Source organism: Phlebotomus papatasi, chromosome 1 (genome assembly GCF_024763615.1).
Source record: "Phlebotomus papatasi isolate M1 chromosome 1, Ppap_2.1, whole genome shotgun sequence".
NCBI lineage: Eukaryota > Metazoa > Arthropoda > Insecta > Diptera > Psychodidae > Phlebotomus > Phlebotomus papatasi.
In genome coordinates, this window is record NC_077222.1 from 73,174,161 (window position 1) to 73,199,560 (window position 25,400).

The 25,400-nt window shown below is 33.7% G+C and overlaps 3 protein-coding genes across 3 annotated transcripts; 2 read left to right on the forward strand and 1 right to left on the reverse strand.

Annotated features, from left to right (window-relative positions):
• The first annotated feature begins 5 nt into the window (after nt 1–5).
• On the forward strand, nt 6–6,236 carry LOC129801203 (26S proteasome non-ATPase regulatory subunit 11). Its single transcript, XM_055846032.1, has 3 exons — nt 6–706; nt 5,274–6,005; nt 6,164–6,236. The coding sequence occupies exons 1-2, from the start codon at nt 155–157 to the stop codon at nt 5,985–5,987; spliced, it is 1,266 nt and encodes a 421-aa protein (XP_055702007.1). The 5' UTR covers nt 6–154; the 3' UTR covers nt 5,988–6,005; nt 6,164–6,236.
• A 108-nt stretch (nt 6,237–6,344) lies between these two features.
• Nucleotides 6,345–7,061, forward strand: LOC129801461 (histone deacetylase complex subunit SAP18). Its single transcript, XM_055846547.1, has 2 exons — nt 6,345–6,515; nt 6,572–7,061. Exons 1-2 carry the CDS (start codon nt 6,447–6,449, stop codon nt 6,926–6,928), a joined length of 426 nt encoding a protein of 141 aa, XP_055702522.1. The 5' UTR covers nt 6,345–6,446; the 3' UTR covers nt 6,929–7,061.
• LOC129801278 (uncharacterized) lies at nt 6,943–22,765 on the reverse strand. Its single transcript, XM_055846166.1, has 4 exons — nt 22,731–22,765; nt 22,554–22,624; nt 9,939–10,675; nt 6,943–7,330 (listed from the first exon to the last, which is right to left on the reverse strand). The coding sequence occupies exons 2-4, from the start codon at nt 22,572–22,574 to the stop codon at nt 7,090–7,092; spliced, it is 999 nt and encodes a 332-aa protein (XP_055702141.1). The 5' UTR covers nt 22,575–22,624; nt 22,731–22,765; the 3' UTR covers nt 6,943–7,089.
• Nucleotides 22,766–25,400: the final 2,635 nt, after the last annotated feature.

The following is a 25,400-nucleotide window of genomic DNA, read 5'->3' on the forward strand; positions in this document are numbered from 1 at the left end:
TCGAAGAAACGGGAGTTTTGACATTTTCAGTTGACGTCGATGGTCGATGACTAGCATTTTCTCGTGCTTTCTATTTTTCTTGGCGATTTTCCGTGGAAATTCAAGTGATAAAGACATAATTTGGTAGTAAAGAGTTCTCGTGCACATTTTAGCGATGGCGGGTGCAACACTTTTTGAACGGGCGCAAGCAATTTCGTCTGTGAATCGTGAAGAGGGCATTTCCCTTCTAAACAAAATTGTGCGTGAACAAGAAGTGGCTGAAAATGATGAAGAACTCATACGGATCAAGGAGCAAGGTATCTTACAGCTTGGAGAGCTGTACAAGCAGGAAGGGAAGGCCAAGGAGCTGGCAGACTTGATTAAAGTTACAAGGCCCTTCCTCAGTCTCATAAGCAAAGCGAAGGCCGCCAAGCTTGTGCGTTCCCTCGTGGACCTCTTCCTGGATCTCGAGGCGGGAACTGGGATTGAGGTGCAGTTATGCAAAGAGTGCATTGAATGGGCAAAGCAAGAGAAGCGCACCTTCCTGCGACAGTCGCTAGAAGCACGTTTGATTGCTCTGTATTTTGACACGGGAATGTACACAGAAGCCCTTGCCCTGGGGTCACAGCTGCTGAAGGAACTGAAGAAGCTTGATGACAAAAATCTTCTAGTAGAAGTGCAGCTGCTTGAGAGCAAGACATACCATGCGCTGAGCAATTTGCCAAAGGTAAGTGCAATTTCTTTGTGGAGAGAAAAGTTTCGAGGTGACGTCGTTATTGTTGGACACAAAGACAAGCTCTTATGTGACCTCATCTGGACGACAAAAGACTCTATTGGAAATTATGAACACAGCTTTCTATTTGTGACAATTTTTCATGTCATTGGTGTTTTTAAAAATAGATATATAATCCGTAGGTTGTTTTAAAATATATTTACTTTTTTTATATTCTTTCCCGTTTCTTTTCTCTTGCTTTAAAAGTAATTAATTCTATTTAGCAATTATTATTTTTTTTCTAAAAGTCTTAAGTAGCTATAAAACGCATGATCATCGGTTTTCAAATCAGAATGTCGACCGTTTCGTAGCGACAAAAAAATAGTTTTTAGTATTGATAAGTTGTTTTGCAAAGCAAAAATCGTTTAAAAATAATGAATTCTGAGATATTTTTGAAAGAAAATGTGTTTTCTAAATCGTAACACTATCAGTCTTAAATTGAAATAAACGAAGCCTTTCGTAAAGGCCCAAATAGATTCAAGCTGATCCTCGAGAATATTTAGGGCAGAATCTCATTGACAGTAAAATGCTCACCGTCACCGTCAAACGCAGTGCCGTCACCGTCAAACCTAGTGCCACCGCCTCGGTGGCACTAGGTGATAATACTATAAGAAAATTGAAGAAATAAAACGAAAATGCGATAAACGGTGAGCAAAAAAACTGTCCGAAAAACTGTAGCAAAAAATCCTACAGTTTTTTTTTGCTTACCGTTTATCGCATTTTCGCTTTATTTATTCAATTTTCTTATACTATTTTCACCTAGTTCCACCGAGTATGAGACAAGGTAATATCGCAATGGAAAATTTGCGTAAGAATTGCAATGAAAATGCGTAAATCAACGAAATACGGTGAGGGCTTTGACGGTGACGGTGAGCATTTTACTGTCAATGTGATTCTGCCCTTAGCCTATATAAAATTTGGCAGTAAAGGATTAGGTAAAAAAAATTTATGCAAAGAATCTCTAATCGATGATCCTAAGCCCTCAGTGTATAACAGTTTAGGATAAACTATTACTACAAAATTGTACTGGCTAAATATTCTCGAGGATCAGCCTGAGTTTATTTGGGTACTAAGGAAGTTAAATTAAGCAAGCTTTTTCGGTATATTTTTGGTAAGCATAAGAGTCCAGTTTTTAGATGGTTTTTAGAAGATTTAGAATAAAAGTGCAATCGAAATATGAAACTAAATAATCAGGATAATCAGCATTCATGGAAAAAGATGGTGGAACTAAACCTTTGTAAACAATAATCAAGTTTGAGGAAAATATTTAGCTAAAACTTGCTTTTTCAAACTAAAAATGAGAATATTTTTTGGTAGCTTACTAATGGCTGCAATAGCATAAGAAAGTCAAGGAGATGAACTCCTCCCTCTGGATGCGACAGGAAGTGCAATCCTTTCAGGACGGGAAAACACAAAATTTTTAGCAAAGAATTTTATGTTCCTGTCCTTCTGTTCTGTCCTGTTTCCTGTCCTGATTGGATTTCACCCCCTGATGCATCCGGAGGGAGTTCATCTTGACTTTCTTATGATATATTTTTTTCATTTAATATTTCGACTCATTGAGTCACTTGTTCAGAGGTGTTTCTGCAATGAAATTTGCTCTTTTTAAAAAGGGTTTCTGAGAGAGAAATAAGCTTTTAACTGTAGATTTAAAAAAAAAAACAAATATTTAGGGCATAACATTGTTAAAATATTATTTGGTCATATTGCACAACATATTTTTAAATTGCTCTATCCATTTTTATTTATCATCGTTTTTCCTAAAATAAATCTGCAATAACTCTGTTTTTACTTTTAAGACCTAATTAAATTAAAGTGTTAATTTCTACAGGCTTTAAAAAATCGCTTCTGATGCGATGAATCTCACAAAAAATTCAACGGAAATCAGCAAATATTCAGTTTGTTTTAACCAGTAACAATTAAACTTGGTTAGAGAAAACATTAAATTTTTGCCAGTAAAAAATTGAATGTGATCAGTAAAATATTAAATTTTGATCAGTTAAATGCCTATACTAAATCTTTACAAGATGAGATAAATTTATATAAATTAGATCTCCGGCATATTTTCTAGATAAGGAAAATTTCCATGAGATCAAAATGTATTGCATCTACCGCACCCTTTAACATGTTACACATGAAATTGGATTAAAATAAATTGAATTTGTTTTGATGTTCGAAAGAAGAATTATGCGAAGGAATGGGAGTCATATGCAAAACGTTTGAGAAAAAGGAGGATGTGAATTTTAATTTTATGAAATTTTCCTGAAGTCAAATGTATGAACAAGTCATTAGCACTTTAGATGGCCCCAGTTGAAACGAAAATCTCTTTTTCCTTTTCCAAAACTGATAGAAATGAGCTTTTTATTTTAATTTAAAAGAGCAAAGAGCCACCTCACCTGAGGTTCACAATAATAGATCAACGGGCGCATATATCGCTCCTTGGAAATTAGAAGGGCCAACTCACTTTTTGGTGATTTTGAGGTTTTAATTCACTCAGACAGAGAATGTAATAAAATTTCAGATGATATGAATCATTAAATTTCTTAGTTACAAAAGTTTTTCAAAATTTTACTGTTTATGATTGCTAGCGCGATTTTGTTTGAAGTCATGGGGCACAAAACAAACAAAGAACTAACTCAAGCAAGTTGATCCCGTGTCATTCTAATTTCATGAAAATTTGCGCATCATTTAGAATGACAAAGAGCTAACTAAAAAAAAGAGAAAAAAAACATATTTTGAAAGGTAAAAATATGTATGTTTCGATGTTTATAATAATGCTCATACGAATAGAAAAGAATAAAATTGTTTTTATTAACATATTTAATTGAGATAATTATTTATACGAAGTTGAATCTTTCATGCTGTCTCCTGAAAAATCGCTCAGATTGAGTTGGCCCCTTGTAATTTCCAAGGAGCGATATGGCCGATGTCGTCGCGCGCCTATTACAGTAAAACTCCAAAATTAAGAATAATAAATTAAATACTAATCAAATTTGATTATCTTGCTGATCAAGTTTGATTTCTTTACTCGATGAATTAGTGCCTTTTGCAATTGAATTTATTTGACTTAAAATTTGATGTTTCCTGCAATGATGATTGGGGAAATATTTGGAGCTTTTCTGTTCATAGAGCTTTGGAATTAGTTACTCCCTTATCTGTGCATTGGAATTTGGAACCAATATGGATAGGGTAGATAGGATACATGGGTGAAATATCCACTAGGATAGTCTCTAAAACATATCAAAACTAGAGGAAATCAATGGTACCAGTCCCCTTTTTTTCCTTGAGAAACATCTTTTTTATACATTGTCTTAAGAACTTCACCACGAAAAGTAAAACGGACAAGCAGGAGTCCGCTGTATAAGTAAAAATACGACAGAGAGATCTATTAATATTTACGTTTAATTTATTTTCTTGAATTCCAACACCGCTTGAGCGCTTTTTTTCAAGATTCGAAATCTATTCAAGAACTCAGTAGGGAGTTATCTGTTATTACTCGGTAAGGTAAATGTCAATTAAGCCAAAGGCAAATTATTGAAAACGTACTCGCACCCGTCAGCTTTTTAGTGGCCGAGAGAAATCCACTCGCACACTCCGCAGATGCTTGAGTACATGTAGCAAGTACTTCATATTATAAAGAAGTCATTACAAAAGGATTTGACTATGCGGGCGGGGTGTGCGAGTGGATTTCTCTCAGCCTCAAAAGAGCTCAGTATCTGTCCTCAGTATTATTATGGCCTATACACACTAGAGAAATTTATGTACATATTCAAGAGTTTTTTCTACACTGTGAATAAAACGGGGGTGCGATTAACTTTGTTTCCTCATAACTTTAACACTTTTTAGGTGTCAAAATATATCAACATTTTTTAATGTTAATTTTACACATTTTTAATGGTAAAATTAACATGGAAAAGGTAATTTTAACCCCTAATACACCTAAAAAGCATAATATTTACACCGATTTCGGATCAATACTGCAGAGTAAAATAAACATTTCCGGAATGTTGTTTTAACTTTTTCGGATTTCTCTCAGTGTACACAAACGTAGGAATTTGCTTAATAATAACATAATTTTCTTTAGTGTGTAGAGGCCATTAGTCGTTGCTTTCATTTTTGATGAAATTACGTTAAATTTCCATGCAAATGTGTCTCTAATCAGCATTTTCCGTATAACTATCACAGTAATTTGACTTGTAATCTGTAAAAAAATTTTAATGTTTTTCCATAAGACATTCACATTATTTTATCAAATTCAATTTTATTTTTTCAGTTCTTAAAAATTTTCATTGTTCATTTAATTTTTAAGAAAAATAAAGCTGAATTGAAAAGTTGTTAAAACACATTTACGACAAGTGATGATTTAACTGACGATGTTTTGGGTAATTTTGAGATTTTTTAAACAATTTATATTGTGTTTTTATTGGTCTTCTTAAATTTATAAAAATTGAAGATGATATTCATGATTTATTGTTCGAATGATTTTGGGTATGGCCTCTATGAAATTCTTATTCACCTTCAGGCTCGTGCTGCTCTCACGTCTGCACGCACTACAGCTAATGCGATCTACTGTGCCCCCAAGATGCAAGCGGCGCTCGATCTCCAGTCTGGCATTCTCCATGCAGCCGATGAGAGGGATTTCAAGACGGCCTACTCGTACTTCTACGAGGCCTTTGAGGGCTATGACAGTGTAGCTTCCAATCGCGCTCTTACAGCCCTCAAGTACATGCTGCTGTGCAAGATTATGCTGGGTCAGTCAGATGATGTGAATCAGATTGTTAGCGGAAAGCTCGCCATTACGTACTCTGGACGCGATATTGATGCCATGAAGGCTGTCGCCCAGGCTTCACATAAGCGTTCCCTGGCCGATTTCCAGCTGGGTCTGAAAGACTTCAAGAAGGAGTTGGAGGATGATGTGATTGTCAAGGCGCATCTGGGTACTCTGTATGATACGATGCTGGAGCAGAATTTGTGTCGCATCATTGAGCCATACAGTCGTGTGGAAGTGGCTCATATTGCTGAGTGCATTAAGTTGCCAATGGCACAGGTGGAGAAGAAGCTGTCACAGATGATTCTGGATAAGAAGTTTAGTGGAATTCTGGATCAGGGAGATGGTGTTTTGATTGTATTTGAGGAGACTCCTGTGGACAAAACCTACGACACGGCTCTGGAAGTCATTCAGCATATGGGCAAAGTTGTAGATACACTCTATCAGAAGGCCAAGAAACTCTCATAGGCGTTAATCCCAATTTTTGTAAGAAATTAATTGCATTGAGCTATTTTTTTCTCTTGTTTTTTTTTCTCTCCAAATATTATCTCCCGGGGATTGTAATTTATCCTCGTAATTATTTGTAGAATCTGCTATTTCATTGATTTAATTTCTTTTCTCTCTTTCCGATTAACAACTTACAGGTCGAGTTCATCTAACTAATTCAATATGAAATTGCAATTTTACAAATAAAATATTTTAAATCACGCGATAAAAGTTTTTTTTTATTTTTGAGATTTGGCGGGCTTCGGCAAACAGTGCCATCTTTTGCAATAAGTGGTAAATGCGTTTAATTGATTATACATTGATTAAGAAAAACTCAATGCCGATAGAGGCGCTGAACGTAGTAGCATTTGTCAACAATAGATTCTGGATTCAGGCACTTTTTATTCATTTTAAGCAATTTTATCATAAGAAAGAACTAAAATGACTGGTGTGGAATCAATGATTGTGGAGGAGAAGCCAGTTCCAACAAAAGTAGTGGATCGGGAGAAGGTAATTCACGTGTAAAAAGGATATTCTGAATGAACTAACCTCAAACTTTCACCTAGACTTGCCCCCTTTTATTGAGAGTCTTCTGTTCCACCGGGAGACATCATTCCGCCGCTGAATATGCCCATGGGAATGTACCCAGCAATGAACTACAAATATACACCTGGCAGGATGCAACGCTGCGGGAATTGACGACACTCGTGAGGGATGTGAATCCGGAAACACGTCGAAAAGGTACATATTTTGACTTTGCCCTCGTCTACCCCGAAAGGGGCCAGTACAGAATGAGAGAGATTGGTGTTACTTGCTCAGGCGCCAAAGGTGCTGATGATTCAAAGACTCTCCATCAAGCTAAATTCTGTATTGGCGACTACATGGACATTAACATAACGCCACCAATGCGAAAGCGATATTAGAGATTTCTGCACACTTGATGTTTTCTCCGTCTCTTTATTCTTATTAATTCAATATAATCCAGGATGTCTTTTTTTGTGTCAAGAGAGAGTAACTCGACTTACGGAATAAATTAAACATAGTGATTTCCTAGAAGCTAATGTGACTGATATCGAATAGTCTCTCAGTTTCTGTAGAAATTGGCTGGGGATCCACCACCTCCTGGACGTTTTGATTTGTTCCTTCCACCCAAGTCAATTTTCACACCATTCGGCAAGACGGCTTTATTCTCTTGATAATCCACATATCCACCGAGATCATCTTCCTCGCTCTCTTCATCCCTCTTGTTGGGATCACATTGTATTCCCGTCTCGTAGGTGTACTCACGTTTCTCACCATCTGGATCGATGTATCCGTATCGACCACTGAAAGAGATATAAAAAAAAGGTAGGAAAGAGAGGTAGGTTTAGTTATGATTCTTAACCCTTTAAGGACGATTAGAACACCGATGTCCCATAAAGAAAATAATTTTTCCTGACTACCTAAAGTTATTTTTTCCTTACGTTTGTACGTTTTTGCAAAGTAAAAGGTTGAAGGAATCTAGGATATTTTTTGCAAGTCTCCAGCTATTTTCTATATAGGGTAAGTGTGCCAAATTTCGGCATAGTTGTATGCAAGCGTCAAAGTCTCAAGTTTGAAATGTAATATTTTTAATACTAATTAAATTATTTTATTACTTCTTCTTAAGGAGTGTTCCCTGGAACTTTGTAGACAGTTTATCATCTTTATTTTCACTAAAATCATTTTTAGTACATTTTAAAATGAATAAAAATGTAGACATAGCATTGGTGGCCTAATCTGGCCACCTTCATTCTTATAATTCCTTGTCCTTCCGGAATTCTACCAATGTCTTTTTCAAATCATCTTGTTTGTCAATGTGACATTTTTTGTTATTTTTTGCATAGTATAATCTGTAAAGTATGCAAAAACTGAAAATTCATGGAAACTCGACGAGCAAAAAATGTGGCCGAAATTGCAAGCTGGCCGGAATTTGGCACACTTACCCTAGTAAATTTTTAAGCTCGAAAATAACGAATTTTTAAATTAATATAATGAAAATTAATTTTAATTATTTTTTATATTTCCAATTTTTTTAAGCAAAACCGTTTTGGAATAAGTAACTACAATGCTCAAATATAATATTTTTCACTAGAGTGACAATTATCATTCATTATTGTCAGAAAAAATACTTAAATTTCAGACTATTTTTGTTCCTATCGCTCACACTGAGAAAAAAACGCGGGTGCGATTAACTTTTTTTCCTCACAACTAACAGTTTTTAGGTGTAAAAATATATCAACATTTTTTTATGTTAATTTTACATCTTTTTAAGAGTAAAAATAACATGAAAAAGGGTAATTTTAACCCCCAATACACCTAAAAAGGGTAATATTTACACAGATTTTGGATAAATACTGCAGGGTAAAATTAACATTTCCGGAATGTTATTTTAACTTTTTCGGATTTCTCTCAGTGCATAGAGGAAAACAAATACACCCACTGAGAGAAATCCGAATAAGTTAAAATAACATTCCGGAAATGTTAATTTTACCCTGCAGTTCTGATCCAAAATCGGTGTAAATATTACCCTTTTTAGCTGTATTAGGGGTTAAAGGTACCCTTTTGCATGTTAATTTTACCCTTAAGAAGGTGTAAAATTAATATTAAAAAATGCTGATATATTTTTACACCTAAAAAGTGTTAAATTTCTGAGAAAAAAATGTTAATCGCACCCTCTTTTTTCTCAGTGCCGAATCAGACTCTGTTGGATTTTCTAACACTAAGACAAAATGGGGGTTCGATTAACTTTTCTTCCTCATAACTTTAACACTTTTTAGGTGTAAAAATATATCAACATTTTTTAATGTTAATTTTACACTTTTTTAATTGTAAAAATAACATGAAAAAGGGTAACTTAAATTCCTAATACACCTTAAAAAGATAATATTTACACCGCTTTCAGATCAATACTGCAGGGTAAAATAAACATTTCCAGAATGTTATTTTCACTTTTTCGGATTTCTGAAGGTTAGATGTAAGACCTTTCACTGATTTTGTTTATCGATTTAATTTTTATTGTTGATTTTCGGTCCGCGAAAACTGTCTCGTCGTTAAAGGGTTAAAAAAGAAACTTTCGAAAAGCTGTAACTTTTTTTTCTGCTGAAGGTAATATTTGATTTGGAAAATTTGCTACACCAAAAATACTTTTAAGCCACACCCCTTTTGCAAAGATGCTTGGCAAGTTGACGATGCAATTTTTAATTTACTGTGATATCCTTATTGAAGCAAGATAAGTCGTTCTTGAACATTTTTCTTTGCATGGAGCCTGAAGGAAGATTTCTTAAATAAAACACTGATATATATCGTAAATTGCATGAAAATCCCTCAATAATGCAAAATCACATCAAAACTTAAGACAAAACATGCCAAATTTGAGCATATTTGATAATCATAATCAAACTTGAAAAATGACAACAAACTTTTTTCAAATGTAACCACTGCCCAAATTAAAAAGTAGCCCGATCTTAAAAGAGCCGAATTAGCGAGAGTCTACTGTAGAAGCCACGCCTGTTTGTGTATATTGTCCTTACTGATACGCCCTTCAGTAATCGCATGGTATTGTTATATTTTGTAGTTTAAGTTTAGACACACACAGCAGAGCTTTTAGTTTTTTTTTAGCTTTAAGTGTTCGTTTTCATACAAATCCTACGAGGGCGTGGCCTATTTTTAGGCCCACCCAAAATAGTATTGGCTGTTGTGCATTTACTTAAAAAGCATTGTAGCATTCATTTTTTAACTTTCTCCATTAAAAAAAATTCATATCAATTGTTAATAATTTCTAAAATGAAATGGGAGTGGCTTTTTTTATTGGATCGTACTAAATATAACTTTAATACGACGTGCAAAATATGGAGATCAAAAAAAGTTACGGCTTTTCGTTATGCAAAAAAACAATATTCTTAAAGCATTTACTGAGTGATGCAATCGATTCCGATGGTTTCCTCCTTGAAAGATCCATCGTCATTCTCAAAGCCCCATGTAATTGTTCCATCTTCGTGCTCCTCGCGGTACTTGCGAAGGATTTGAGCTACGGGTTTCTTCTCACGTCCATCTTCGTAGTTGTGATGCGGGCGGGGATGTGAACGAACTTCTGGAGTGCGTCTTATGGTGGGTTCGTCGTCAAAGAGGGGACGGGCCTCTTTGAAGACTGGCCTAGGGCGCACTGGGGTGGGTTTGGGTTGCTGTGGACGCGGTGGTTCAGGCTGTAAGAATCTCTGTGGTTGCTGGACGGGGGCTGGGCGTTCCTGGGGTTGGAATCGGGCCACTAATTGGGGTAGATCATCGGCAATAGCGTTAGGTTCGAAGAAGGAATAGTGCTGCTGCTGGGGAGGTTGGGAAGATGTTGATACAATGTGAGGGATGAAGGGCTGCTCTTCCTCTGGCTCCTCCGTCACGGGTTTGGCATCATCGATACTCCGCTGAGTAGATTGAATGGGTAGAGACAGGGGGCGCCCCTGTGGACCCAGAGGACGTCTTACGCGGATTACAGCGGGTCCGCCTCCGTTGTGAACGCGGTCATTGCGGAAGGGTGTATGGGAGGGCCGGTTAATGGGCAAGGGTATGGCACCGGGTACGTTTATTCTAGGTGGGACAGGACCGTCAAATTGTGCTCTGGCCCATGCCATCGCGCTGATGGTCGCGAGGAGGACCTGTAAAATAATCAGATTTAGAGTTTCGAAATTAGAAATTAAATTTGTTATCAAACGTGTGATCATGCATGGTAAAAAATCGCCGGAAAATTAATTTTGAATTGTTAATTAATGGGTTGTTTTGTTAAACATATAATAACCAGAAATAAGTCTATTTCTTCAAGGTGATATGAACTTATGCGTAAAGAAATGTTTTACAAAATTACGGAAACTTTTCACATAATTTATTTTAAAAGATATTTATACTTGTAATTATATGCTTTAATCGCTTCAATAATTTCTTTTGGAGTGGATTAGAGTCTTCTCAGATTTAGGGTTTAACAAAATGGATTAATCTTTTTCATTTAATTTCGGTTGACATTTTGTAAGGATTAGAAAGGTGTGTGCAATTCTGGATTTAGTTTGAATTAATTTGTGGCCTTAACTAAATATCCAAATATGATTAAGTTGGATATAAAACTTTAAACTTTTTTGAAAAAAAAGGTTGTATTTTTGTTGAGTCTTCGTTGGACAATAGTAAACCTTTTCGAAACGATAAAATGGTGATGAAATTCATTTAGTACTGTGTGAAAGTTGTATTGCAAAAATTTTAACTAGAGGTACAAAAATATAATTAAAGAAAGTAAAGAGTGAAATGCGTGAAATGTATGAGACAAAGATCAAAAAGGTCCAATGTACCATCCATTGGAGAAAACCCACGATAATATGGCAAAGTCCATCAGGACTATGAAGTAGCGGTCCTCTCTGTTAGGATCACTAATGTATATAAACCCAGGATTGTATAAATGTTCAGTTCAGTTCACTCTCAACCAACCGTCTATTATTTCCACTCGGATGCCACAAATAGCAAGATGAATATTTCAAAATTCGATATTATATCATCTGAGATAAAAAAAATCGATTTATAAAATTTTTACCATAAATGATAGCGTTCATGAATCTCCACAAATTTCTAAAATTTTAAGAAATTTAAAAAATGCACATTAATTAAAAATAATATTGGAATTTTGATTTTTGTTAAAATATTTCCTTGCAGGGATACACCATTTTTGACCAATTTATTTTCCAAAATTTTGCATTTCCTTTAGCCTTCGGGGGGCTACCTTCCCTCTAACCTTCGGGGGGCTACATTCGGACGAATCAAGCTTCGGACAACTCATTTTTTTCTATGTTATTGATTTCACTCATAGCTTTTTTCTGGAAATTTAAGATATTGGATTAGCTATTAAAATATAATATTATAATACACCAAATTGATTTAGAACACATTAAAAAAATAATTGTTCGGAATTTGAGTAGTTCGCAGGTAGCGCGCTTTCCCCTAATGAGTGTTTCCAGAATATAAATTCGTTGTACACGAATCCGTTGCTCGTTTTAGGATTTTTCTTGTCCTGAAAGACTAAGAAGAGCCAAAAAATAACTTTTGTAAAATGATTTAGTAATCACATTGCTGGCAAACAGAAAAAGATGATCTATCGATCAAGGGCGAAGCCAGGATTTTAGTACATAAGTGCGGGCTAAATTCCAATTTGTTTAAGAAAAATATTTTTGGAGCATTATCCCTCGTTTTTCTAACGCAAAAGAAATCGCAAAAAGTCCGAGTCTTTATGACTTTTTGGAAAAAAAAATTAGGAACTGTTCTATGAGAAAATTCTGATTTTCGACCCATTTCTTCTTCAATTTCGACGATTTTGACGGATTTAGACAAAGGGGGACAAAAAAATTTCTGCTTTTCTTGAAGGAAATTGCGCTCAAGCTTGAGACTGTCGTGAAATTTTTTTTAAGATTAAGGTTTAGATTTTACTAGAAAATATTGACATTAAACCTATTTAAAACCAATTTTGATGATTTTAATTGACTTGAATAGCTCATAAACTGAGTTCTTCAAAAAATGTATAATTAGCTTTTTTTTTTAAAGGAAAAAGCATAAAAATAGATTCAATTTTTCACTGGAATTTTGGAAGTTCTCTAGATCGCGATTTTCATAATCTCAATTTTTTTTCTGATTTTCAAATTACTTGGAAAAGACTAGATTATTTGAAAATTATGGACAAGGTTGTATTCTTATTTTTTTGAAAATCTATTTTAAATCTAAGCCCAATCATAATGAACCTGGTTGGCGTATTTCGTAAACTGGAAGTTTGCTATACGAAGATTTTTCCTTAAAGAAAATCCTGAGAAATTGATGAAAAATTGAGTTAAATTGATTTTAAAAGTCTCAAAAGCCTTTTTCTGCCATTTTTTCTCAGAAATTACTAAAAGTTCCAATGCTAAACGAATTTTGATTATTTTAGGCAGATGTAAGATATTCAAAACGGCCGTAAGGCCTAAAACATGGGCAAGGGAGCTTAAAGGAGAGGAATAAAAAGGCATATGTTGAATGTTTGATGCAGAGGTGTGCAAGAACCGTTTGAAACCGAACAAACGTCAAATGAAACTTGTACGTCAATGGTCAAAACGCTACCAGAACAAACTTATTTTGACGTTTATTCGGTTTCAAACGGTTCTCGCACACCTCTGGTTTGATGGATATACCCTAAAGCTCTTCTAAAACATTGTAGCTTTCTGTGAGAAAAATTGATCAAAGCCTTTCTCAATGTCCTTCTAAAAATTCATTTGAAGTTTTTTAATTCGATTTTGTGTAACGTTTCTTAACAAAAACATCGAAAATTTTGGAAAGATTCAGCAAAAGATCTTTCTAAAGGCAGAATAAAGGTGCGCATAGTCATTGTAATCTAGCAAAATTGACATCTTCCTTGAGACACGACTTTCTTTGGTGGGTGTTAGAAAAAAAAATCCTCACAGAAGTCTCAATCAGTCAGTTCCCACAGCTATCACCCACGGAATCGTGCCCAATAAATTTGCATTGGTCGGAAGACGATGGATTCTTATGCAATCCAAACCACTGTCGTGTTCCCAATAATTGCAAACATCCAGTGAAAGCTGATGGACAGTAACCAGAATCATGTATTAAAGGTTAATAATGCTCCATGGTAATTGTCGTCGACACGGCTAGGTGTATTTTTAAGCATTCATTGGCATTTTTTTCCAATGCAGATAAAAAGAGAGACAATCTGGACGAAAGTTGCGCAAAAATAAATTACTCGGTGAAGGTCAACTGCATGCCGGTTTTATAACTTTTTTTTTGATAAAGGTACAATTGACTCAGTTTTCATTTTTAATTAAATTTTATTGATATATATTTTTTAACGTGCATTTTGCAAAGATCGCTTAATTAAATAATGCATTTCCAAAAATATCGACTGCAATTTATAAAGAATGTTTACAATGGGTTTCAATTGGTTAATTAACATTCCAAATGCATCAAAATATTCTCAGTAGAGGGTTTTACTGAATGAGGAGCTTTCGTGTTATTTTTATTTCCTGTACATGAAAAAATAAATAAAGTGAGGTGAAAAAAAAACTTGAATGAAGAATGGAAATGACTTGGGCGCGACTAGAATAATTCAAATTATAACTAACAGTATAATTTGTTTCTATTCTCCATATGATGTAAGAACTAGCGTGAAAAATTAAATATGCAACTTGCATTTCTGTTTTCTCATTCAACCAAAATTCCATAAGCAATTTGCTTACATTACAATTTTTCATTATGAGTATAAAGCTCCATTTGTGACAAGAAAAGGTGAGACACACTAACTATGCGATTGTTACATAAAAAGAGCCGCTATTCCTCTATTTTGGGAATGTCTCAGAGGCCCCCTTTAACTAAAAATTAGCCCGTGGTTGTTTTTTTGTGCATTCTTTTTTTTTCTTGATTACATTATATGATTTTTTACTCTTGTTGAATGCGTTGACATAATAAAAATTCAAAAGGAATTGAGGCACGGTTATAACGTCTAATTTTGATATCTGGAATCAGCCGGGTGTAAGCATATTTTGTGCGAGATGGCAAAGAGTGAAAGGCCTCCTGTAAAAGGTGCTCTTGGTGCTCTTATACAAAAATATTTTCCTCCAAGAGAGTCTATTGAGAAATTGAGGTATTTAGCATTAAAAGGTGTTTACGGCACTCTCTTGTAGGCTGATTGTACATTATTGCCAATAAAGAAGTGTATGATTAGTGTTTTAATTTACACACTCGCCCAAAGACGTTGTGCAGAGGAATCGAGTCGAGAAATCATTTAACCGCCATTCGACATGGATCAATTGTTAAATGAAAATTGATTTATATACATAGACTAACACTAGCACATAAAAAAAAAGAAAATCCCAAAATGCAATTTCCGATCACTGCAAATAAAGAGACTTGAGCTTAAAGAAAATATTGCGAGAGATAATTGGTGTATAAGAGATTTAGGGTGAGAACATGATGCGAATTTGTGTGTATGTTGCGTCTCGAGAAATTCCAAGTGAAATGTGATGTAATTGGAAATTGGAGGCGAGATAAATACAAATAAAAAAAAATAGTATATACCTATTTCTTGGCATGATCTATCGAGACACTCTCATAAAAGTGCTGAGATGGAGTCAAGCAAGTCACTGAGGTGTGCAATTTATACCATGAGATATTGAGATTGTGTCTTGAGATTTGTGTTTAAATTACTTATATCAATTAATTACATACAATTTGCACGAGTAATTAATCGATTTACTCGCTGTAAATAATTCTAAATTCAATTATTTTCAATCAATATGTTTTTTAGGGGTTTATCGGCTTCAAGTAAAATGCTTTTACACTAGCTTTTTATTGCATTTAATTCCCATGTTTGTGGAAAAGTTAGGCTCATTAGACTCTTGTTTTTCATGTTGCAACTTGTCGCTTTCATAAAGCATTATAAATAGACATTTTGACAAAAACGTTTTATGTGGACAGACGTTCGAAGTTTAAAGACTTTTTCATACATCGGGCACTAAATACTCTTTTTGTGATCAGGAAGGACCAAACTGCATACATTATAATTCTTTAACCAGGGGCCCATCAAGCCTAATAAAAAGTGAAGCTATTTTTCACTTTTCCTTGTAAAAATTTTGCATCTATTGCACTGCGACTTAAACAAATTTGCTCGTAGTTCTTGTATAATTTTGGCGAACATTATGAAATATGTATTTTTAGTTAGCTTTTAATGCACGATTTCGAAATATATCAGACTGATAAGTCAATTCTCTTTAGGAAAAAACTTGCCAATAGTCTTCAGTGCCTCTATGCAGAAACGTATGGAAAAATGAAATGTCGAGAGGCCCCTGTCTTTAACCCTGTAATGCTGTTTGAATAATCGCACGTTTACAAGGAAAGTGGCATGAAATGTTTATTCCAATCATTTTGTGCAATTCAATACAAAACGTAAGATTACACCCTTCAATTCTGAGATTAGGAAAGTTAAAAAAGAAAATTTAAAATGATATTATTAAATTCTGAGATAAATATATTTGAAAAGTTTTGTATTAAATATTTAATAGGAAAATGAATTATTCCCTATTCTGCGTTAAAAGTCTAGCTGTTCCTAGTATTATAAGCTTGCTTTAAATTTAAACTATCGAAAAAAGGAGAAAAACTCCTGAGGACGTCAGAGGTGTTCATCGTCTCCAGAAATAAGAGATGTATTTAATACTTTTCGATAAATCTTTCTAAAAATTATCTCAATGGCTTCCGATATTCCATTGAGGGGTACACATAAGGAATTTTGGGATTTTTCTATGGAAGCATGTTATTGGGTATTGGTCAGACACCCATGTCTTAAACTTTTCGATATTTTAAATCTTAAATTAAAGGAACCTTCCAAATAAAACTGAAAATCAAATACATAGAAGTTTGTCATTTCAATTGCAGCTTAAGAATTAATGAAATTAATGAGTTTCATATCAAAGACTAAGGGGAGTTACGTGGGTCAAAAATACTGGAAAACACCATATTTTCTTTTTTTAATAATAATTTTTTTAATTTAAGTTTTTATGCATAGAAAAGTAGAACATTTAAAATATATTTTCTGAAATTTTCATTTAAAAATCTTAAAAATTCAGTCGCGGTGACATGATTTTTATAGATGGTTTTTGAGAAAAACATACTTTTCAGGGGCCAAAATTTCTCAGTCAGAGTAATACTCTTACTCATTTGATGTCAAAAAACTAAAGATTTCCTGTTAGCTGATGACTGATGAGTTAAACTCGTACTTAAACGGAACATTTTTCAAAAAAGGCAAGGTATGTTTTTTTTTCTTCAGAAACCGTCTCCAAAAATCAGGTCCAACGGCTGAAGTTTTAAAATTTTCAAATGAAAATTTCTGAAAGTAATAGTTAAAATGTTGAACCTTTTTTATATGTTTAAGAGTTCGAATTAAATATTTTTTTATTATGTCGAAAACAAATGTCAAGGATATATGCTGATTTCCTAGTCTACGTAAGCTACGCAACGCATTACAGAAATTTTGGACATTTTGAATCATGAAAAACAGTTAATTACTATGTAAAGGCCGAAGTTTAAAAAGTAAAGTGTGATCTTTACTTAATCACAACTATTTTTTTTTAAAACATTTGTTGGAATCTATAAATTCCATGAAAAATATCCAGTGCATCCTTGACCAGCTTAATAAGCTACCATGATAGTCAAAATTCTAAAAATCGTATTTTTTGGCGAAGAAATTTGTCAAAGGGCGATAATTTTGATTAAATATTGTTTTAAAGAGTTAAAGGTATTAAGATAACAATATAATATAATACCTAATAATTATTTAATATATCAAAATAAGTTTCCTAAATGGTAAAATGGATCTAACTTATAACTTTTTAAAATTATTTATTACATTATTTTAATGAGTTTCTGAAAAATTGTAAAGGATCTGATTTTTTTTTAAATACTCGACTCTTCGTTATCCGGCTGACTGGGAGACAAAATGACATTTAGGTTTTTTGAATGATCAACGGTTTTTATATTTTGTGCTGTGTGAATTTATTTTCTGTCTGTCAAAGAACAAGAGAATTTTCTTCATGGTGTGCTTATGTTTCATTTTTTATCATAATTATGTATTAAAAACTTCGATACAATGATAATAATACTTTAATTTACACTGGAGAAACTTAATGTTTAGTAAAAATAATTTTGAATACATCAACCGCCAGAGTTTTGCAGCTGTCACCCGGATAACAAAGTGCCGCATAACGAAGAGCTGGGTGTACTGGATATTTTCTTTAGACAATCTGCTAATGACAATTTTTTCAGATTTTAGAGTTTTGCGGTGAATAGAATTACGTTATACATGTTATTTAATTTAATTAAGAACAACAAGCACACAAAACCGATAGCGATGTTAAAAGCATTAAAAACAAACTTAAAAATTTATAATAATAACAAAAAGAAAAACAATAAAAAGAGCTTATTCTGCAATAGACTGGGTTGGATTTCTCTTGAAACTTATTCGTTAAAGTTGTTTTATAATTTAAATCATTATACATGTGATTCTTTTTTTTTACATGAGTTTCAGTACGTTAAGTGGTCTTCAGACTAGAGGTTTAGCCCAGTTCCCGAATGTCTCAAAATATTCAATAACGAGCTTTTTGAGATCCTAATAGGTCATTTATCTTTAATAATCCAATCCTAAGTTAAATTTTTCCAAATAATTGTGATTGATAAAAAAATAGATTAGTTAAGCCATGTAGCTAAACCTTAGGTCTAAAGCCCGTATAAGGGTGGCACCTTGGGTGGCACAGTTTCAAGCATGTATGACCTACGATAAGATAAGATAGTAAGAACCAAGAGAAACTAGCTCGACTGATTTAGTTTTGCAATAATTTATGAACGTTTGGCACGCCTAGCCCACCTTTCTCTATGTACGATTTTTTTTGTATAGGGGAGAGCGCGCTACTTTCGGACGACTCTTGCTTCGGACAACTCAATTTTTTCCTTTAAACTTTCCTTTTTCCTTTCGACACATTATCTTGGTCTGATCATGCAACCTCAATTTGTCGAAAAATTAATTACTCCCTATACACCCTCCGACGTTACCGGGACATCACACCCTACGACACACGCCTACTCCTCTCACGAGCGCTACTTTTACCCATATTTTCTTATGGAGCTGAGCTCTTTTTCCTTGCAGATAGTGATACGATCAACAGGTTAAAAGTAGCTTTCAACAACTGCGTAAGGTATATCTGCTCGCTTGGTCCCCGTGATCACATTACTCCTCATAGGGACGTGTTTGTTGGTTGCGATTTACCGTCCTTCCTTCAAATGCGTGCCCTTCTCTTTCTGCATCGCCTGGTGACAGCTGGATCACCTGGTTACCTGGCTTCCCTCTTGACGAGGGGGGGTTCGGCTAGGATTCAGGGATATTTGGTACCTAGGGCGGAGCAAGATCTTTTTTACCGCACTCTTTTTGTAAAAGGAGTTGCATTATATAATTCCCTTCCTCGTGAGGCACGTAGCTCTTAACGGGCAATTCAGAAACATTTCCAAACTGGGCTTAACTGATTACTTTATATTCTTTTTTTGCTTTCTTTTTTTCTCTTTTTCCTATTATTTATTGTTTTCTTTCCTTTTTCCTTTTTTCTGTTTTTTTTTTTCATTTTTTTTAATTCTTTTTTCTCGCCACGCAATTGTAAGAGGGTTGTACCCTATTTGTAGTGGATTTTTGAAATAAATTAAATTAAATTAAATTAATTAAAGTTTTTCAGACACTTTCATGCATTTCTCATCCAATTTTCCTTATTAATAACGATAATATGTTACATACAGTTTAAGAATTATTAAACGAAATTTGCATTATTTATGTATGAATATCGTTCAAGTTTGCCACAATCCAAATTTGCAATGAAGGAATCGCACCTCTATAAGCTGATCTAGGCTTATCACTGGTTTTTGAAGTCTTATTGATCAATTTGTTCATCTTAGCTGAGGTTATTTACGATATATATATTTTTTTATAGATTTTAAACTTAGAAACTGTATTATAGTAATATAGATTGCTCAGAATAAGAAACGAATAAGTCAAAGAGGGCAAATTTTACAGGAGAGCGATTTGAAGCTGAGATTTTATATGCAGAGTATAGGATTTTTTGAGATTTAAAATTTCTATAACCTTTAAAATAATCATCTTTCAAGTATAATATATTCATAGGGAAGGATGAGGGTATAAGAAAGTATCCAAAAAGCGAACAAAACGATTTTTGTACAAAATCGAGTTGCTCGACTTATATTCTGAGTCGTCGATATTAGAACTATTTTTAAGAAATATTTTAAAATTTCAGAAGCACAAGGTTGAATCTATGAAGTTAAAAAAAACACACTGGAGAAATATAGACGTTTTAGACAAGCAAATTAGCTAACAGAAGCTGCAATAATTGAACGTGGTAACATAATTATTATTATTATTAATTTTATGTTTATATTTGAAACAAATATGACCTTGTTCTTCTTATAATGTTTGGTTATTAAAAAAAAGGAAAGCGGAATCAAATCAAAATTATGACCAATAAGAGAAAATGTTATAGCAAATGAATAATATAATTGCAAAGACTGAATATGTTCTGTTAATACTTTTTGCATAAAGATTAGGTACCACTCGGGGTAAGAGAATTAAAAGACTAACGCCATTTGCGAAAAAGCTCTTGTGAAACCAAGAGTGTATGAACTTTGATAGGTGCTCAAAGAATCAGGATTGAAGCGCTCATTCAAGTTATTTGTTGTGCCCTTTTAAAGAAAAAAGTTTTAAATTTCTACGAAAAATAACGTAATTAAAAACAGGCTCATGTAATTTTATAACACTTGCAGAGTCTGGGTAAGAGTCATTAGAGTTCAATCCAACATCTGCGCGAACCTCGATCGCAACCGCAGACATACTTAAGTCAATTGCAGCGCCACTGATTTTCTAACCCTGAGAAAGATCTCAATGAAATCTCTGCAAAAATTTTATATTCAACTCGAAAACAGGTATATTGTAATTTATGGAGCTTTAACTGGTCGGTGTGTCGCCCATATTTCTTTCACATATGTTGCAAAGAAGAAGAAAAAATAGTCGCCCGCTAGTCACGAGAGGATCACATAATTTGTTTAAGATTGACTGATCGTATTTAAATCATGTGAAATTTATTTTTTTTATTACAACTTTGTCTCCTATTTTTTTTTCTTTGCTCTGTAATTTGTTTTGAAAGTGAAATCCACGTGCTATTGAGAGCTGTTTTTTCTATGATTCCTCTATGTGATTGGTTTTATTGTGTTTTGGATTAGGAAAAAGAAATCACGCAAAGTTATCTAGCCACAAAAGAGACTTCATGTCATCTACATTTAATTTATTGTATAGCAGAAATTAAAATGGAATATTCAATGAATTCGAGGCGTTGAAATAAAAACACGAGGACCAATAAACTCCATGTAACCGATCATTGATCGTGCGTTTTTCTTTATTACATTGAGCGTGCTCTGAAATGCAGTATTTTATTTGTATTATATAGACATATAAAATGTTTTTTAGTATTTTTTGGTGTAAGATAATCAAAAATAAATATTTCCCATGTTTTTTTCAATATATGGTCATTATTTAAAACTTTCCTTGTCAGAGAGGCGTACAATATGAAATTTCATTTTCAATTGATGCATCGTCAGCATGTTGCAAGTTAATTGCTAAAATTTTCACTTTTAACCCACAGACTAACACGATTGAGGGAGAGAATTTAATGATAGAGATGCAAAATATAGCAAAAACTTATGCAGATTTTTATACTTTAAAGTAGCGTTTTTACTGTCTTCTAATTTATGCTTTCTGGTAGACGATTGCGATGAGATATGGATAGTAAAAGAAACAGCCACAATTTCCTTATAATGCTCTTGTTGTGTTTTATCTCGTAAGAAACATTGTTTAAATGTGAAAATACTATTTGATTGTAGATTAGAAATTAAATGTGGAAAAAAAATCATGAAATTTATTCACGTCTATTTTCACTGATTTTTCCACAAGAAAAAGCACTTTAATAGCCTTGAGTCTTGTACATACGGATTTTTGAAAGAAAGAAAAAAAAAGATTACTGAAAGTGAATGTAATTTTGGGGTATTTGCAGATGGTTTTGGGCTATAAGAAAAAAAATATAAAAAAAGAAGGAATTTTGCCGGGTAAAGAAATATTTTCGCTTCAATAGACCGTGTTTAATTGTTAATTGATCATAGATTGTCCATTCAAGGTTAATCAAAAAATTATTTACTATAAAATAATAGAAATATCTTTTCACGATCAAACACCTTTCGATTTCTGTACAAAAGAATGTGGAAGTATATGGCGAATAATATTTCTTGTGAATAAATTATGATTATGGATAGTGTGCTCAAAGTTATAAGAGTTGTCTTTGTTGAAACGATGCTGGATAGAAATGTATTGAAAATGTGCAATGAAATGTTTTATTTTATTTTACTTTCGCCTTGGAAGTTTCTAGTAAACAATTTATGGACACAAAATCAATGGACAAGCAAGACACTCTCTAATTTTTCTCTATCTACGCAATCGTTTATAAAATATAGAAGAGTGTGCAATTTTATCATGAAATTGATGCAGAGCACAATTTACAATTGGACGCAATTAAGAACATTTCAAGAGAGATTTCTGCACATTTCACGACTTTATTGTTTCGTGAGAGAAAAATTAGTCAATTTACATGTTATTGCCTTTTAAGAGCCACTGAAAAAAAAGAGCATAGAAATATTGACGGAGAATGTGAAATAAATGTACTATTTCGAAAGCTAAAAAATTGCTATTGAAGTTTTTTTTTTAATAAATCTTTCAATGTAGAAAACGCGTTTTCATCTACTAGCACAATTTCTCATTTTAATTATTGGATGAAAGTGATCTGCATTATGGAGTGCTTTTTAAGCTAACGAGAGATTGCTTTAAGACTTTTCTATGGGTGCAACACACTATAAAGGTATCAGATGCCTTACCAAAATGGACAGGTATTTCATGTTAGATGTTGTCACACAATCAGAACTTTCTTAATCAACTACTTAGACACCTGTAGCATAAAAGAAAATATTGTTTTATAATTTTTTAAAAAATGTTTATTTAAAAAAAAAACACAAAAAAACTATATATAATATTGAGCTTAAAAGAACACGCACCAAGTGAACGATTTGAAGTACAACTCAGTAGTGTGATGTGGTAGAGTCATTTGGCGCCTTTTACCGGGAGACCCCCACTTTTGGTATCTCGTTGGTGTGTTCTGCAAAACCGGTGCAAGACTTGGTATATAGCTTGACTTTTATTATGCTTGTTTCATGTCTCAAGTGGAGGATTCTTCAACTTTTTTTCTTTTTAAATTCTCTTTTACGCACAATAATACACAATCCATCGTCAGCCACCTCACGTTCAATTTACATGGTATTTATTTGTACCTTTTGTGGAGTCTTATATGCTGCGTTGAATGAAAATTTAATAATGATTTTGTCATTCGAATATTCTTCTTGAGGCGATTTTGTTCACTTCATCAGGATCACGTTTTCCACTAATTTATTCTTCAATCATCTTTCTCATGACAAGCTGAAAGAATGGTCCTTTATAGAATTTTTACATTAAACTCACAATATTTCGCAGCAAACGCAGTTAAAGCAAAAGGATTTCTTTCATGAATTGGTCATAACTTGCAGAATTTGAGTCACAACAGTTATTACGAGATATTAGCTAATAGCGCAAAAACAAATATACATAATGCACAGACGGTAAAAGTGGTAAAAGTAGAAGAAATGCAAAAAATCTCGCGTGCAAAAATTAGATTTTATTTTAGAAACCCTTCATGTGCCATTTTATGCCCTAATAGAAGAGTAATAGTGCTTGAAATATTTTGATTAGAATTGTAAAAATACAAAACAATATTTTTTATGTAATAAAAGTTACTTTAATTGATATTTTTTACGAGAGTGAATTTCAAACTTGAAATTTAGATTCTGTTCAAAAGTATCCCATTTAGAACCAATTGGAACCGGTGCAGACTTGTCAATTATTCCAAGATCTTTTCAAGGAATTCAAACATGATATTATTAGGTTTCATTTGAGTCTTTTCTTTTTTTATCATATCATTTGAGTCTTTTTAACCTTTGTAAGCCCAGATGGGGCTCACCTAAATAGAATTACAAACTTATAGAGGGAAAATAGGGAACTGAGGTTCTCACCCTTTTTTCAACTTCCTGAGAGTGAACTGTCCACGGCGAGTGATGTTCACTCACTGAAGTACTGATGTTAATTGCCATAAGGAACAAGAGCACCATATAACAACCATCAGCACCCGCCTTGGGATGGTAGGGGTTAGGCGTGTGAAAGGAATAAAGTATTTGGATTGGTGGGATACAGCTGTCGACAGGGTTGACATGCGTCGAATAGGCCGTGCGCTCTACACCCCTCATGCCCGTGGAATTAAGTGCAGTGAAGCTCACTGGATGCAATCCGAACACCTTTAACGCCAGAATAATTCCTGGTGACCTAAAGGGGATTCGAAACCGGGACACTTGCATCGTAGAGCGAGTGCTCTACTACTTGACCCATTGAGTGCCCATTCTATAACCTAATATTCTTATATTGTCGTTTCTAAACGTTTAAAAAACTGCAGATATTGTTCTTATAGGGCTGAGAGTATTGAAAGAGAGAGGTGACAAAATTACGTTATTTGCACGTAATTTTTCTTACAATCAGTTACGTAATATTTTGAGGAAAAAAACGACGAAAAAATTACGTTATTATAACACAGCAAGTCTGACGTTATTAGTTTAAGTAGCCAAAACGTTATATTTAGGTCGTAAAGTTTCCTCACCTCTTTGCAACTTGAAGTAATTTGAGTGACGTGCAACAAACGTTTCTTTTACCTCATTTTTGCACTATAGTAAATTTTTGCCACTTGGGAATTGACATTGAAAACCGTTATTTCGCCTGGTTCATTCGGTATTTTAGAACCGAACGACGTGTTTTCGGGAAAACCCAAAAAACGTGGTTTTGGAGGGGAAGAGGAGGGGTGGGGGAAAATCATGAGCATGTTAACGATCCTTGGACCGACTTATGAGGAGCCCCTCGCAGGTTGTAAGTCTCTATCTCTAACTGTTTGGCTTTAGAGCTGGCGACAGCCGGATGGATCAGACGGGCAAACAGCGTGACTTCTGACGGACAAAACGCGAAACTTCAGATTTCCAAAATTCTACTGAACGACTCTTTATTAGTGTATTAGTGATACGTTGGAGATAAGAGGGAAAAATTAATATTTTATAACTAAAAATTGTAATAAAATCTCAGCATTTCAAACTTGCTCCAATATTTCATGTTATTAGTAAAAAGAATTCGTCTTGAATTATTATTATTAATAATATAAAAAAGATTGAATTTAAATTTTTAAGTGTTATATATTTCAAAACACCCAATCCTTATTTTTTTTTAAATAAACCTCCAACCCCAGGCAGGTCCCAAGTTCATTGAACTTATCTAGGATCGAGACATTTCCATCCTTGTGCCCTTGACAGTAAATGACCAAAAAGGAAAAAACACATGCAAACTACAGCTAAATAAGTACTTAAATAAATATATAATTATGAAAATAATAAATATATAACAGTTTAATATTAATAATGCTACCAAAATATCCACGGTACCACATGAATAAAATTTGTAAGACAAAAATTGCCAATGGCTTCAAGCAAACACGTGGCAAGTTAAATTTTTTATATGGAGCTATTTGAAGACAATTCCCTAAATTGATCTCGGACTCAGCTCACAGGGCTCCGAGGAAAAAATGTATTTAAACAAAAATTTAG